Genomic DNA, 17,586 nt, shown 5'->3' on the forward strand with positions numbered 1-17,586 from the left:
ACATGGTTTGTTCAATTGTTGGAATTGGTATTGTACTAGCTTAAAGCCTTTCAGCAACTGCCAGTACTCTTAGAATGGCACCTTTTGTTTTTTGTCTTCGCTTAGGTTTTTTGTGTGCTAAAAGCCGATCTGAAGAACCTTTTCCAACTGATCTTTATAGTTTGACAGAGTTCCAACAAACATGTTTAACACTGCCACATTCTTTACGATTATTAGTCCAAGATTCGTTTAGAACTTGCTTGTGTCTTGGGACATCTCATGGACCCAGCAACATCTAAAACAGCAGTCAGAAATCAAAGCAATCATGTCCTAAATCAGAAGCCTAACATTCAATGGTTGTCAATGGTTACTGTTTGCCTTACTTGCTATGATGAGGCTTTTGATAGCTTTTTATATAGTATGATGTTTGCTCATTGTTGAGGCCATACAGTGCCTTTAGTTGTTTTTATTCTGGTCCTTTGGTCGTCTCATTGGCAATCACACCACATCTCCTTAATTTTAAACAACACATTAATGCCACAACATTGGTAGTTATTCCCTTGTTAAAACACTAATTACCAAGCAAAGTAATTATTTATCAGATTACTTAGCATGTCCATTTATAAACCAAATGAAGAACCAATATTGTTTTAATCTCTTCAAATCATTTAGCACCATAAAGTGCACCTTTCTAATTCATTCATCACTTAATTCCCTTTTTTTTTAATTTGGTTTAGTGGGGTACCAGGAGTTTTCTCTCATCATACATGTTATATATTCATATTAACCAGTTGCTAGATAGGATCTCGTAGCCTTTGCTAAATATAGATTATTTATTTTCATCAGTTCTTATTAGGCAAAAAAACTCACCTAAAATATGACCACTAGTCATTGCCATCAGATGGACCCAAATTTTCAATTTGGCTAAAGTCTTTAACAGGTTGGACAAATAGTTCAAAGAAATTAGTTTATAATATATGTATCTCTCATATCAAAGATAATTTACCAGTGTTACTTAATGGGGCATACAATAATGTACATTTTGCATTTAAAGCAAACGTAACTCATGAGGGTTTTGATAGGGGTAACAGAATAGAAAAAGAAATTGGGAAAAAATAAGGAATAGAGAAATGTGTGTAAAACATAGAGAATATAAAATAATGGGGTGCATTAAAAATCTATATATCAGTAAATCCAAAATCTAACTTTTTTTAACTTGGGCACTTGTGCAATTTATAACTACCTTGTTAATGGAGGCTGCTATATTGTATTACGATTTTCTATAAATTTGTATATCAGATTACCAAAAAATGTAACGAATATAATTTGGACTTCATCTTTTTTCACAAAAAGACTACAAAAATGGCATAATCAAAGTGCTTGTGAGCTCTGACGGGTAAAGATTGCATTCATATTGTAGTGGAAACAAAAAATTAAACATTGGAATGTAACATAATATTGTACTTTTATGTATAAAGGAAGATAGCTCCAATTTTTAAATATTACTTTAACAATGACATCATTGATATTTTTAGAACAGATACTAGATTCATGCACCATGCACAATTTATGTAACTTTCTTGACATGTATGGTTATTTATGTTCACATACACATAATTTTGTAAGGCAAGTATTTGAGTATATATTTCATTAATAAAATTCTTGAAAAAAGGTACTAAGGATGTATACAATATTGTGCTCAAGGCACTATGTTTTGTGTATATTAAAAGTAGTGATAAAATCTAGAAAATTGATAATATCAAACCAACCAAGACTTTTGATTGAATGAATCCAATCTTTACCCCCAAAAAAAATCAAAAAACATAAAAATGTACACAATTTCCCACCACTCACTCCCCCATCTACAGACCTCATCTAATGTCCAAAAGAACCTAGGTTTCAAAAAAAAAGTAAGTAGATTTAAACTGCCACTTCTGAAAATTTCCTATAGCTAGTTATTTCTAATTACAAATATTTCAGTTTAGATTATCTTTTAGAAAAGTTGCATTATGCCATTTTTAGGCCGGTGAACAAAGTCGGAATTGTAAAAGTTTAATCTTCAAAACTACTACACGGCTATATCATATTTCATTCGATTCGAAAATATGTGTACTTTGAAATTAATTTGGTCGTCAAAAGAAAATATGGTGCAGTTTTTCAGAAATCAAGATCAAAGGTCACATGTCGTTTTCAAGGGAAAACAAAACTGAATATCTAATTCCAATCTAAATACCCTTTTTGCAGTAGAATGATTGAAAACTTGAATCTATTTTCTTCCTTATTCAATTTTTCATCAAAAAGGTAGAAACCTATCATTAAATGAGTTTTCTGAGAAAACTTATGCGACTTTACAAAAAGGGGGGGGGGAAGGGGGGGGGGGGTTCAGTTTAAAAAGATGTATTATTTTCAAATAATAAGAACAGCGGCCGTCAAAACTATCCAAAATGTATAGAAAAATATGAACGAACATGTATTTGTTAATATAACTATCTATTATACCCCCATGAAAGTGGAAACTTGAGTTTTAGGCATATACGTTGAACTCGGTACATGCAAAACTGGCAACAAAAATTATTTTAAAACAGACTTATAATTGAGTTTAAACAATGTCATGGCGTTTTGTATGGAAAAAATGTATTAATAGGAATATAAATTATTACAAAATAGACTAACAACTTTAAAAAGACATTTTTAATGATAGAACCGCCTTTAATTCGTTTAAAATTTGAGAACGTTTCGGTTATTCAATCCTAAATTAAGTGACACAATATAAGAAATTTTCTTCTATGCAGGATAGTTTAACATCGCACTAAACATACGCAACTTTAATAAGTAATTCAGATCTCAAATGACTTATGTATTATGGGAACGTTTTTACAAAGTTCTGACCTTGGCTGGAATACATATGGTCGTACATGGAAGGTTTAGCAAATCTCGAAAACAAATATTGGTCCAAATTGGTTAAAGAACACGAAAAAATTCTTAAACCACAAATCCTATAATATTGCTAATATGAATGTTAAGCTTCAAACATTTAACCTGTTGTGCATTGGAATTGAGTGGTGGTCACATGTTTGTGTACCACATGTAGCGTGCTTTTATCCAGTATCATTGGACATTTCAAAACATTTTGTCATTGCAAAATATACTTAGGCCATATCAATCTTAAATTGGGGATATAAAACAGCTGTAACATAGGGGCGCCTCTAGGACAAATGTCAAACGAACCCTGTCCAGAAAGGAATGGTTTGTCCTGCTGCTTGCAACTCTAAATATCTCTCCACAAAAGTCAAGAAAAAACCATCTCTGATCGACAGTATACACTTGCCATGATCACATGATTGTAGTCTGTGGAATGTTTCCGATTGTCGTGATTGTTCTGCCATGCGGTCTGGTCTGTATAATTGATTTGATATCTGAACTAGGGTTATCATTGATATCGCACTGCTGATGGTAAACAACTTGTTTCTGTAAAAGAGTAGGCCCGGTAAGACCCCATTTTGACCCAAAAATATAGCCTTTCAAAAATTTAAACTTTTAGCATTTTATTGGAAAGAAGACTACTTTTGTTACATAAATATGGGCTGTTTTTGACAATACAATGCACATGCACCAGGTACCAGGGGCGTTTCCAGGATATTTGAAAGAGGGGGCGTATAATACAATCCTTCGCCGAGCGGAGCGAGGCGAAAATTATTTTGGACCTTTTTTTGGCCAAAAAACATAAAATAATTGTGAAATGCACTAACGGTTCCTGACTTGGAGCATGTATATTATATAGTTAAAGTGTCAGGGTTTGATATTTTTTATGCCGAATTCTCTCCATTAATTGTCTATGGTATATTAAAATGATTGGATGGATCTTAACAGCAGTAGACCAATAACGAGAAATTCCAAATTCTAGGGTATAGGGCGTTACTTTACATTTCAATGGTCCTAGGCCAGGATTTTATGAACGGGAGGCGTAATTCCGGTTGCCCTGGTATAGGGTCGATGGGGAAGGTCAGAATCTCCTGGATTTCAACAATTCAGCATCATATTATGAAGTATTATAACAGACTCCATGATAGACAAATTGGTGAAAATAGTCTGCCTTCGGATCATTCAAATTATGTATTGATTAACATGTGGATATCAAATCTTTGGAAGAAGTTGTAAATTCAGTTAAAAGGTTATATGAAATGGGCATGAAAAATGAAAAAATAAATCTTTAACGATACCTTTTTCTGAACTTTTGATATATATATATAGCCATACCCGTTTTGTTAAAATATACCTTTTCACTGTTTTGGTCTTTTGGAAAATGTTGTTTGTGCTGTATTTAGACCCCTTTACCAAGAAATTTGTTTTGCATGCACACGTATAAAAATTGCGGTTTTTATCCAACGCAATCATAGGTTTGAACGTTGTTTTCAATTTAGTAGATATAAAAAGATGTGGTATGAGTGCCAATGAGACAACTCTCCATCCAAGTCACAATTTATAAAAGTAAACCATTATAGGTCAAAGTACGGTCTTCAACACGGAGCCTTGGCTAACACCGAACAGCAATCTATAAAAGGGCCCCAAAAATTACTAGTGTAAAACCATTCAAACGGGAAAAACCAACGGTCTAATCTATATAAGAAACGAGAAACACTTATGAACCACATCAACAAACGACAACTACTGAACATCAGATTCCTGACTTAGGACAGGTGAAAACAGTTGCAGCGGGTTTAAGCGTTTTAATGGTACTAAACATTCACCCTTATCTGAAACAATAGTGTAACATTGTATTTATAATACCCCGTTCTAGATAGTCAAATCTGACCCCTTCCAATGCAAGGCGAAAAAAACATAACCCCATTTCAGACAATTTAGCTGAAAGTGCAACCCCGTTTGTCGGAACATACCCGGTATCATATATATATGACCGTTGGGGAAGTGTCACACAAAACAACCATTTCATGTATAGATTTACTTACCGCTTTGGTTGTTTAAAAAAAGGTGTCCAAGTCACCCATCGGATGGGGGAATCAGTATAAAAAGAAATCAGAGTATGTGTTTAATTAATGAATATGATAAATTGCCATATTCAATACAATATAAGCAGATAACGAGTTTTTTTTTTTTTTATTTTATTTTATTTTTTGAAAAGGGGGGGGGGCGTACGCCCATTACGCCCTTTCCTTTTACCCACCCCTGCAGTACTAGCATCATTAATGTATGCAAAATTACAGAGATCTTCACAATTTTAGCATTTGTGCTTATTTTTAGACTGTTTTTGTAGAAAATGGAAGTGGTCGCACTTGTGTTCAGTCTTAATATTTAAATATGTGTTGTATTTGGTGATAATACAGGACATATATAAAGGTTGAGACTGAACACGAATGCGGCCACTTTCATTTTAGACAAAAACCATCTGAAAAGTGACGTTTTGTGGCATATTTGATAGATTTTTCATATTTAAGCTTGAATTAAGGCGTCTTTAAGGACCAAATCAGTTTAAATCTTTTACATAAACTAGTTGAATCGACTGAAGAAGGCACTTAAGTGTTTAAAAAATGTCAAAAATCTTTCATGAGATGTACTTCTTATTTTAGGCCAAAATAAGCCCTTACCGGACCTTCTCCTTTGTTTTTGTAATTACTGAATAAAGTTTGAATCCCAGTAAAGGTTTCAGTTGTTGTATGACAAGTTAGCATTAAACAGCCTTTACTTGAATATATTATTTTAGAGTGTGTATAATCCCTTGTCTTGGTTGTAACTTTTTTTATTACAACATATGCAAGCATATGAGATTAACAAGAGAGACGAAAGATACCAGAGGGACATTCAAACTCATAAGTCGAAAATAAAGTGACAACGTACGACATGGCCATAAAAGAAAAACACCCACTGACAAACAATAGCACACAAAAAACACAACCTTTGATACCCGTGACTTCGATTTCTTGACTTGAGCCGGGTGCTATTTTATCTGTATGTCCTTAAGAAACATTAGAGGCAACAGTAGTTTACCGATATTCATTTTTTTTTCAAACAAAAACTGGGAGAATTCAAAGAACTTCAAAAAGAGTTCAGATCGGTCGCGTCAACAGCATACATCATGTGCCATGCGAATCGAAATTATCAACATGTTACAAACAGGAATGGGACACAAGTGGCAAATTTCAGATCTGTTCTGATACTTAGTATTTAAAGATCTTAAACCGCGAAAAGATGCTGCAAGTGAGTTGAGACACGGTAAAGCTTAAAGGAACATTATTCGTGATGGTGACCTAAAAAACTTATTTTTGTCTATTTCAGTCGACGGTTCTTCCTCATAATTCAGGACATATCACTAAATCTGCATTTCCACGTTCGACCGACTCAGGTGTCACATGTGGAACAGAATCTGCTACACGAGATAACCCCTGGTTTTCAGTTAGGTTCGAGTAGGTCTTTAGTTTTTTGTGTATTGTTTTGTAAAATTTTATTTGTCTTTACGTCGTTCTTCGACTTTTGCCATGACGTTTTGATATCGTCGTCGACTAATAAGTTTGAACATCCCTCTGATATCTGCGGCCTGTTTAAAGCAGTTTATATGCTAAAAGCACACCCCTGTTCATGAAGTCTGTACTGTGTCAACATGCCCGAGCGTAAGGTATCAATTGAGATATGTAAAAACCATACGATGGTGTAGAGGATACAGTACTATTGAGACATGGGGAAATTGACAGTTGGAAAGTTAAAATCGTCATCCAAAGTTTGTCATAGATTTTTGTTTGAAGTCGTCAATCTGTGTCAATATCAAAGAAAAGGTCAAGATATGAAGCAGACATTCTATTTTCTGTAGTCTCCCTTATTACAAGCTCACTATGGTATATGAAATGTAAGTACTGACTGACTGACATGTAGGTTATAGAGAGACAGGATGTCTTCAATATATCTGAATTTGAAAACAAAGAACTAAGCAAAATGGCTTTCTTTAGGTCTTTGAAAAGGTTCTGCATTTACAATTGCAGTGTGGACTGCGAACATCGTTATGTTATGTTGACTTATGTTATGTTGACTTATGCATCATTCGTGTCCACTTTTATAATAAACAATTTCCAAACGAATAGAATGAACTAAGGGGACGACCATTTGATATTCTCGGGGGGGGGGGGGGGGGGGGGGGGGGGGGGAGGATTTGTTTTGGATGGGTTATTTATTTTTGGGGACCAAAAGGACAGATTATTTTTTTTCTGCACTGTTGAAGCATGATTTTTCATTTTCATTAAAACAAGGGACTGATTATCTATTTTCACAATTATATTTATAATATTTGAAAACATACAATTTTTAAATTCTTAAATAAATAACATAGTCAATTAAGTCAATCAGAATTAATCATCATCCTCTGGGTGTTAATCTTCTGAATTGCAAACTGAATATATTGCATACCGACAAGGTATTAAAGCTGGCCTGTAACTAGCCTCTTTTAAAAGTTGTCAAACAAAAAAAAAAATCAGCGAAGAGTCTGGGGTTCGCTGAAAGCCCCAAGAAGCTATAGAAAAAATGGCACAAAATCATGCATTATGCGCGTTTCCCAGACCCTTTCTTAATCTGAAACGTAAGTTCTGATTTAATTTTTTGACAATATTCTGGTCTCAAAGCAAAATATATAGGTTCAGTGTAAGACTTTTAGTTTTTAGGGACAACATCAAAAGACCAATATGTAGGACAAAGCAAAAAATGTTTCAGTTTGCAGAAAAACCTGTTATGCCTGTCAATTATAGATATAAGAAGATGTAGTATGTGTGCCAATGAGACAACTCTCCATCCAAGTAAAAATTTATAAAAGTAAACCATTATAGGTCAAAGTACGGTTTTCAACACGGAGCCTTGGCACACACCGAACAGTTATGTTTTTCTCAAATTAAGTTAAGAGGGGGCTAACTATCATTGATATAACTATGTCAAGTCAGTTTTTATAACACATTTCAATTACAACTTGATGTAGTTCCTAACTGGGATACAATTTAAAGTAGTTTGTAATAGACAAAAGGTCATTAAATATAATAAAACTCAAGTTTAAAACATAATTACTAAATTACAAATAGAATACAACACTAAGAGAATAGTCATAAAGAAGGGCAATCTATGAACAAAAGACAAACCCGGGAACAGATAAAACACAAAACGACAAACATTAAAGACAATCAACACTGAAAAATAAAAATAAATGAGAAACATGGATCTCAAAAAACAGGGGCTACATCAGAGGGTGAACAGAACTTGCTTCTTGCAAGACACTTGCCGTGAAAACAATTTGATATGAAGACACGCTTTTGTTTTGAAATTTCGAACATGAGGCATTTGCCTCAATGTAGTTACGGCCCTGTAATAAAAGTGAGGTAAATGCTCACGAGACAATATACCTCAAGTGATATGAAACCCATTTTCAAACATTGCAAATACATTAATAGTTATATTATTAAAAGATTTGGGAAGTTTTTCCCGAAAAAAATATGAAAAAAGACGAATTTTGGAAGAATATGGTGCAATCTCATACTTCAGAATACATTTATAAAATGGCTTAAAAGACCTGCCAAGTTATTCTCAATACATTGTAAGTCAGGTTATTTATTTTCAAACTACCACAGAACAAACCATTCATTTTTGTTATTATCAAGGCTGAGTTATTTATTTTCAAAATCCTCCTGCCCCCCCCACGGTTGACTGTAAGTGGTCATAAAACAATTATCCCACTTCTGCTTGTAAGAAAATAACACTAAATGTTTCGCTTCATTGAAATGTTAAAGCCAAGTTTTAACGGACTTTTATCATCTTTTTGGGATTTTGTCTGATCCCCATTTCTAAAATAAACAACTGTAAACTTATTTTGCCTCTAATATCAATAAAACTATATCAACACAACCTCAAAAAACAATTACGGACATCCAAATAAATCAACAAAACAATAAAACATAACAAAAACAAGTAATATCAAGTCCTTAATACTTGAGGAAAACTATGTATGCAGCCGAATCAGGGACGAGAAACAACTTTCCGGATTTTTTTAAAGTTAATGATTGAATAGTAGAGATTTTTGAAAGTTTAAAAAATATCGTTTTGAATTATTTTAACTCATAATAAAATGCTCCGCTGGGCGCAGCTTGATACGACCGCAGACGTCGAACACTGAACAGTTGGGGCAAGTATGGACACAACATTCAAGCTTGATACAGCACAGAATATGGATTGTGATTAAATATTTGACACAGCATTAACCCGAATAATCCAGTCGTTATATTACGCTCCCTACCGATCACTACATTACCTCTGGAGGACAATGACCGTAAGGGGGCGCTGTAATTATTCGCGTTAACACAGCATATGTTTCTGACACAGAATGAATGTGGTCCAAGAACTTAAAAAATTCTAATTTACCTATTGAAACCATATCATTATTATTTGATTTTATATATAAATCAGAAATAACCAATTTAAAATGGAAAATTTGAAAGAAAAAAAAGGAAAAAAAATCCCCCCCCCCCAATTTTTTTGAACCCCCTTATGATTCATCACCCCCAACCTCAATCCCAGCCTTCCCTTTGTGGTATGGTGCCTTGCAGTACAATTTCAGAGAGATCCATACACTTGAACACAAGTTATTGTCTGGAAACTAGAAAAATGCTTGTTTTTTTTCCCCTTTTTGGCCCCAAATTCCTAAACGTTTAGGGCAATTACCCCCAAACTCAAACCCAGCTTTCCCTTTGTGATATGGAACCTTGTAGTACAATTTCATAAAGATCCAAACACTTAAACACAAGTTATTGTCCGGAAACTAGAAAAATGCTTGTGTTTCCCCTTTTTGGCCCCTAATTCCTACAATTTTGAGGCAATTACCCCCAAAATCAATCCCAGCATTCCCTTTGTGATATGGGACCTTGTGGTGGTACAATGTCAGAGAGATCCATACACTAACACACAAGTTATGTCTGGAAGTTACAATAAAAATGCTTATTTTTGGCCCCTTTTGGCCCCTAATTCCTTAACTGTTGGTACCATAACCCCAAAAATCAATCCCAACCTTCCTTTTGTGGTATTGAACCTTATGGTAAAATTTCATAGAGATCCATCTACTTTAACTAAAGTTAGAGTGCGAAAACCAATGTGTCTTTGGACGACGACGACGTCATACCAATATACGACCACAAAATTTTTTTTGCGGCTGTATAAAAACTGCACCATACGACTTTTTGACGACCAATCTTAAATTCAAGTAAAATCATTTTTCTAGGACTGTGCAAATTTTTAGCCATGTATTATGAAGTGAAATTAAACTCTTTTAATATTTGACTTTTTCCTATTTCGTCACAGCACTATTTACAGTAACAAATATGTACACTTTAAGTATAAAGTTCTGATTCGAAAAAATGCTTAAAAGTGTCAATCATTTGAGGGATAGTTTAGTACTGACATGTTAGGGAGCTACCATTTGATTTTTATGGGGGCTAGGATGAAAAATTTTGTCCTGCATTTTTTTTTTAGTTGGAATCTCTGTCCTGCCTTTTTATTTTTCACTCTATTCGGTCCTGCCTTTTTTATAATTAGTTTATCCTGACTTTTTTTACATAAATTGTCACCCTACCTTTTTTTTTTGCCAAGTTGCTCATCCTGTCTTTTATTTTACTCAAAACTCCTGTCCTGCCTTTTTTCAAATTTCATCCTAGACCCCCCCATAAAAATCAAATGGAAGCTCCCTTAGGCCATGTTACATTTGCAAAACAAGCATTCTGAGAGTATTGCATGGCAATACAATGTACATAGTCCCAAACCGGTTAAAAATTCATTGTTCTGGAACAAAATCTAACCCAATCGGTAATTTGTAATGGTAAAACTATATACCAAATATCAAATCAGTATCTTAAAGCATGAAAAAAAGTGTGGAAAACAGATTATTTGAATGAATTTTCTGTCAGAGGACCACAACTCTGCCAAAAAAATCATCCGAACTGACCAAAATTCAAACTTGATCTGTAACGGGATACGATAAATTTATATACCAAATATCAAATCAATATCTTCAAGCACAAAAAAAAGTGTGGAAAAATGATTTGCCATACATACGAACGTAATGCAAACCTATAGTCTCTTACAAAATTTGTTTCCGTTAACCCAATCGACCAACATTTTTAGAGCTAACTCTTAGATTTTTTTGTCATTTTTGAACAAGCACTTGTCTAATGTCAGACGGTTTTCTTTAATGAAAACAATTAAAAAACGTTTTGAAGAATTAAAATTATTAGCTTACAGGATGTACTCACCAATCCCCTCCTTTTTTTTAGCTTGTTAGCAGAAACAAAGGTTATGTACATGTATTAATATTTTTTTGGCCTCTGACAAAAATTTGGGCAGACAGGTGTTCATTTATCTTATGAAAATGTACATGAATAATCAGTCTGGCACTGATAACACTTTGGATCAGTTATTCATAAAAGCAAGCTGTCTAACCAAATGTGTATCATTATCACCATCTTCGCTAGCCAAGGGTTACAATCCACTTCCCTCCTCTCCACCCTTGGCGGATTGAGATAGAATTTCGGAGACACAAGGTAATGATTTTCATTGGTTGCAGTCGAAACTCACTGAATCCAATCAAAAAGCGCCTATAACATGATCACGTGTAAATGTAGAAAGTGTATGTAAACAATTGCCACGTGCTTATTGTGCAACAAGGGAGGAGGGAAGTGGATCATAACCCTTGACTAGCGAAGATGCATTATCACTATCTGGGAATTTCTACATATCTGGAAATTACTGCCTATTTGACAAGTTTTTACTAATCTAAACTTCTTATTTCTAACCAGTTGATTATAGCATTGTGTATGAAAAAAAATGTTTTCAAGTTAATAATGTCCCCAGAATTTTAGTAGTGTTATAAATTCATAAAACTAAAGGGCTCAACAACATGAACAAACTATCATAATGTTGTAATAATTAATCGTATTTCAAAAATGAATGTTTTATTTTGTACAATATACATGTATCATTTCACTTTTTATTTTTTTGTCTTTTCTTTTTAATTTCTGAAGCAGTTCCTGATTCTAAAATATCTCCTTTCCTTTTTGATTTAATAACCTCTAATTGATTCCATATTTCCTCTTCATCATTGTCTTTACAGTTGTTACTTGGAAGTTCATGTACTGTTTCTTCTATGTATTCAGATGAGATTTCCTCACTAAAATTTTCATTTAAATGCAAACAATTTAATCGTGACTTCAAATAAAATTTATGTTTTAGTTCTTTGGTTTTATAGTCGTGTATTCTAATAAACCGATCAAGTCCACATGACACAACACATGGTTCTGTTTTATAACACTTTAAGTCTCTTATGCTACCTGCAAGTCCTTTAAAAATGTTAACAACACTTCCTTTTCTAAAATCTATTGTTGCCATCTTTCCTCTTGAATTGCCTATGACGGCCTGGTTATTGGCCAATGGGCACAGGGATAGAGCAGTAATTGGATATTCATCAAATGTCATATCTAAAACTGGACGTCTCTGAACTTTAGGATCATATATTCGGACTTGATTATATCCTGTTGATGTTACAATTTTGTCCGTAGATGGAATGAATTCAGCATCAAGGACCCATATTGGCACTCTTAAATTGAGCCAATCATTTTTCACATTCTTTGCTTCAAATAAAGCCTTCTCTGTGTTGTTTATATTCCATACTTTTAGGTCTGTTTCTTTACCACCCGTTGTAATAATCTCTGGTGTATCTTGACTCTGAATCATAAAACACAAATTACTGTTCAATGTAACCCCTGATGAAAACTCTTTCACAAGTTCGTGATTATGATTCCATACTTTCACTATTCCGTCCTCTCCAGCGGTAATAATATTTTCTCCGCACGTCTTTAACGCCTTACAATTGGCTTTTTTGTTTTCTAACTGAAATACACGTTTTATACAATCTTCCCTAAAATCATAGCCGAAGACTTTGTAAGATTTTGTCCCAAAGTAAAGTTCGTCGGTGAAATTTGAACTGGTACAAATGTCACGTATTTCATTCTCTTTATCTGCATTAGTTATCTGATTTATGTTGTCCCATTTATTTGTCAAAGTATTCACACCTTTGAGCAGACCTGTCTCCGATCCAACAAACACGTTGAATTTCCTAGGCGCAGCCATTTCTCTTCGATTCTCTTTTAACATGATAAATCTATGTTCCATTTAAATAGTTAACATGACACCACACAATAACGTACCCAATTACACAGCATAGCGTTGATGTTGCAACGTTTTTCTTTATTCAACGTATATAAGATTGCTAAAAAATTATTGCATGAGGAAATAAATAAAGCAGTATGTAAAACAAACAAGTAATATGAAGCACTATAGGTATAATGTTGATATTCAGAAACACAATATATATTTAAAAGCCACAAACTGTGACAATATCGTAGTTAGTCACAAAGCAATATATTTAAAAAGTCACAAACACAATATTATTTAAATGGAAGTTTGTAGGATATATGAGTCTAAACATCAATAATAAACACGATTTAGCTCCATTCTTGATAAGATTAAAATATATTTAAGTCAGACGTTTGCTTAATTTGTGTGCGTACAGGGTCATGGTAACCTATTTCAATTGAATTTTTCCCCAGTTTTATGATTGCCTTGAAATCTTCAAAATGAAGCATTTTATAATGTTTATGATAACTCTAACACGACAAATTACGTTTTTTTTTTATCATTTTATTAAACTTTTTTTTTTGTGCGTACCCTTTTATCCTGTCTATGCTGATACCAACAAATTTACCAATAACAACAATATTATACTTGTAAATTGTCACAGTTATACACGTGTTGGAAACCAAATCAAAGAAGAAAACATTATCACTGCATAAAAGGGAGTAGTTATTTCACAACAGCATTAGAAATGTGTCTGTCCTGTTACTATGTCTGCATTAACAGGATAGACGATATATTTGACCAGAGACATATGTGTATATATGTCTCTGATTTGACTGGAAACGTCGTCAAAAAGTATATTACACTAGTAATTTTTTTGGGCCCTTTATAGCTTGCTGTTCGGTGTGAGCCAATGCTCCGTGTTGAAGGCCGTACCTTGACCTATAATGGTTTACTTTTATAAATTGTAACTTGGATGGAGAGTTGTCTCATTGGGACTCATACCACATCTTCACGGCCTATATCTTATAATTACATATTATTTTTGATTTTACCAAGGATTTGTATAGTGAGAAGGATTGGAATCTCGCGGTATATCGACACTTCTCGCGTATCGTGAGATGTTGCGTACTCGCCACTATAAATTTATACGCGCCTGTTAGTAAATATCCGGTCGAACAGCGTGTATTGCAATGCAAGATAATCATTTCTGACTTGTTTGTTGTTATGTTTAGTTTGTTTTAGCATCTTTGATCAATATTTTGTTTTAATTCGCAAAGATATCACGATTCCTTCTGAGTATGTCATATTGAGGACCTCTATCAAGCTGGAAAATAAACTTTGATAGTCGTTTACATTTGGCAGTTGCCGAAAATTATCGTAATTATGTTGTTTTTTTTCTTGTGATCGTAATTTGAGTAGCCCAACACATCTTTATGATACTTGTAATAGCTGTTTAAGATAACCCCAAAGAGAAGGTCAAAACAATTATTTATTTTCGCAGCTTGTCTTTGTCCTTTCTTCTAGTATATGAAACTGACCCAACTACCACAAGAGCATTGACCATGTTGACAGTTAGAGGAAATCATACAGTCTTCAAGAATAGTCAGTCTCCATACAATATCTGTATGTTGATTTTTTATCATAGTTAAGTTATAAATAAATTTAACAGAATCAATATACATGTACAAATGTAAGGTCCGCAACAAATGAGAAATTAAATGAATTCATTGATTTTCAAGAATTCTCGTCTGTTCAAACTGCAAATACATGAGTTGTAACTGGAACTATAGAGGTTTGAGTTCATTGAAGGACTGGCAGGAAGTTAAAAATAAGTTCATGATTATAAACAACAGTAAAATAGAAACTGAAATGATATGGAGTAAATGTACATGTACATGGGACTAAATCGCACCCAATACATAGAAAACATAAAAAATTATCAATGAACATGGCTTTTATTCCTGTTCTTCATCTTGACAGTTGATGTAGGGTCTTCAACAATGAATGTATCATTCATATCCTAAAATCAATGGTTGTACCCATGGCAAGTACAAGTAAATTTCCTTTGTGAAAAACATTAGTAACACAAGCAACTAATAGCATTTTACGAATAACTATACAAATCCTTGATTTTACACATAATAGAATGTTTGATTATTTGATCCATGGAAGTATTATATTGTTAATGCTTCCATGTTTGAACGCAATTAAAGGGTACAACGTCTTTATCTTCGCAATTTAGCACATAAAAAATCCAATTCTGCTATCGTTAATATGATCGTTCACGCCCCTTCACGATCCCATCACGTTCGTTCCTCACATCAGATATCCCGATCCGAAATTTGCGGAGGGAACCGAATCCCGAGGAGAAATGAATGGAAAATATAAACGGTGGGTAGGTAAAATCTTGATCCGATGGCGATTTCCACGAAGCGTAATGTTTCAATGTATTCATGTATGAAATATTAACATTGTATTTTTATATGTTATTCCAAAAGTATTGTTTCTATCAGTATCTGTATGGGTACGTCGTAGTTACCAATACTGGCTTTTATACAACGGGGGTGAAGGCGCCGTCGATTTATTGACGTTTCGCGAGAGCAGATTTAAAGCTCTCCACACATGTTGGGCGCACAATTGTGTCTTCTAGGTGGTTCCAGCTACATTGTTGTGGACACAAAGAATGAGTTTGAAAGTTGCGGTGTTTTACTGGTGGGAATGTCAAAACACCTAGTATTGTTTCTCACTTGTTTTTCAATTATGTTTGTTGCTTGATAATTATCAAACTTTTTTGCTGTGATAGTTCGTCTTGGTCGTGCTGAATTTAAGAAGTAGTCTGGATCAATAGCAGGAACCAGCCCCTCAGGGGCGTTTCCAGGATATTTGAAAGAGGGGGCGTATAATACAATCCTTCGCCGAGCGGAGCGAGGCTAAAATTATTTTGGACCTTTTTTTGGCCAAAAAACATAAAATAATTGTGAAATGCACTAATGTAACGGTTCCTGACTTGGAGCATGTATATTATATAGTTAAAGTGTCAGGGTTTGATATTTTTTATGCCGAATTCTCTCCATTAATTGTCTATGGTATATTAAAATGATTGGATGGATCTTAACAGCAGTAGATCAATAACGAGAAATTCCAAATTCTAGGGTATAGGGCGTTACTTTACATTTCAATGGTCCTAGGCCAGGATTTTATGAACGGGAGGCGTAATTCCGGTTGCCCTGGTATAGTGTCCATGGGGAAGGTCAGAATCTCCTGGATTTCAACAATTCAGCATCATATTATGAAGTATTATAACAGACTCCATGATAGACAAATTGGTGAAAATAGTCTGCCTTCGGATCATTCAAATTATGTATTGATTAACATGTGGATATCAAATCTTTGGAAGAAGTTGTAAATTCAGTTAAAAGCTTATATGAAATGGGCATGAAAAATGAAAAAATACATCTTTAACGATAGCTTTTTCTGAACTTTTGATATATATATATAGCCATACCCGTTTTGTTAAAATATACCTTTTCACTGTTTTAGTCTTTTGGAAAATGTTGTTTGTGCTGTATTTAGACCCCTTTACCAATAAATTTGTTTTGCATGCACACGTATAAAAATTGCGGTTTTTATCCAACGCAATCATAGGTTTGAACGTTGTTTTCAATTTAGTAGATATAAAAAGATGTGGTATGAGTGCCAATGAGACAACTCTCCATCCAAGTCACAATTCATAAAAGTAAACCATTATAGGTCAAAGTACGGTCTTCAACACGGAGCCTTGGCTAACACCGAACAGCAAGCTATAAAAGGGCCCCAAAAATTACTAGTGTAAAACCATTCAAACGGGAAAAACCAACGGTCTAATCTATATAAGAAACGAGAAACACTTTTGAACCACATCAACAAACGACAACTACTGAACATCAGATTCCTGACTTAGGACAGGTGAAAACAGTTGCAGCGGGTTTAAACGTTTTAATGGTACTAAACATTCACCCTTATCTGAAACAATAGTGTAACATTGTATTTATAATACCCCGTTCTAGATAGTCAAATCTGACCCCTTCCAATGCAAGGCGAAAAAAACATAACCCCATTTCAGACAATTTATCTAAAAGTGCAACCCCGTTTGTCGGAACATACCCGGTATCATATATATATGACCGTTGGGGAAGTGTCACACAAAACAACCATTTCATGTATAGATTTACTTACCGCTTTGGTTGTTTAAAAAAATGTGTCCAAGTCACCCATCGGATGGGGGAATCAGTATAAAAAGAAATCAGAGTATGTGTTTAATTAATGAATATGATAAATTGCCATATTTAATACAATATAAGCAGATAACGATTTTTTTTTTTTTTTTGAAAAGGGGGGGGGGGCGTACGCCCATTACGCCCTTACCTGGACCCGCCCCTGCCCCTCAACCACCTTGTACAAAAATAT

General features: G+C 34.1%; 1 protein-coding gene across 1 annotated transcript; it reads right to left on the reverse strand.

The window, feature by feature from the left end:
* Positions 1-11,940: 11,940 nt before the first annotated feature.
* Positions 11,941-13,141, reverse strand: LOC127728534 (WD repeat-containing protein 74-like). The gene has a single exon (XM_052235979.1). It carries the CDS (start codon positions 13,129-13,131, stop codon positions 11,986-11,988), a length of 1,146 nt encoding a protein of 381 aa, XP_052091939.1. The 5' UTR covers positions 13,132-13,141; the 3' UTR covers positions 11,941-11,985.
* Positions 13,142-17,586: the final 4,445 nt, after the last annotated feature.

This window comes from Mytilus californianus, unplaced genomic scaffold, assembly GCF_021869535.1.
Source record: "Mytilus californianus isolate M0D057914Y unplaced genomic scaffold, xbMytCali1.0.p SCAF_2, whole genome shotgun sequence".
Lineage (NCBI taxonomy): Eukaryota > Metazoa > Mollusca > Bivalvia > Mytilida > Mytilidae > Mytilus > Mytilus californianus.

What these genes read in the sequence shown, in the direction of transcription:
- LOC127728534 (XM_052235979.1), bottom strand. Translation starts at nt 13,131, where the DNA reads ATGGCTGCGCCTAGGAAATTCAACGTGTTTGTTGGATCGGAGACAGGT.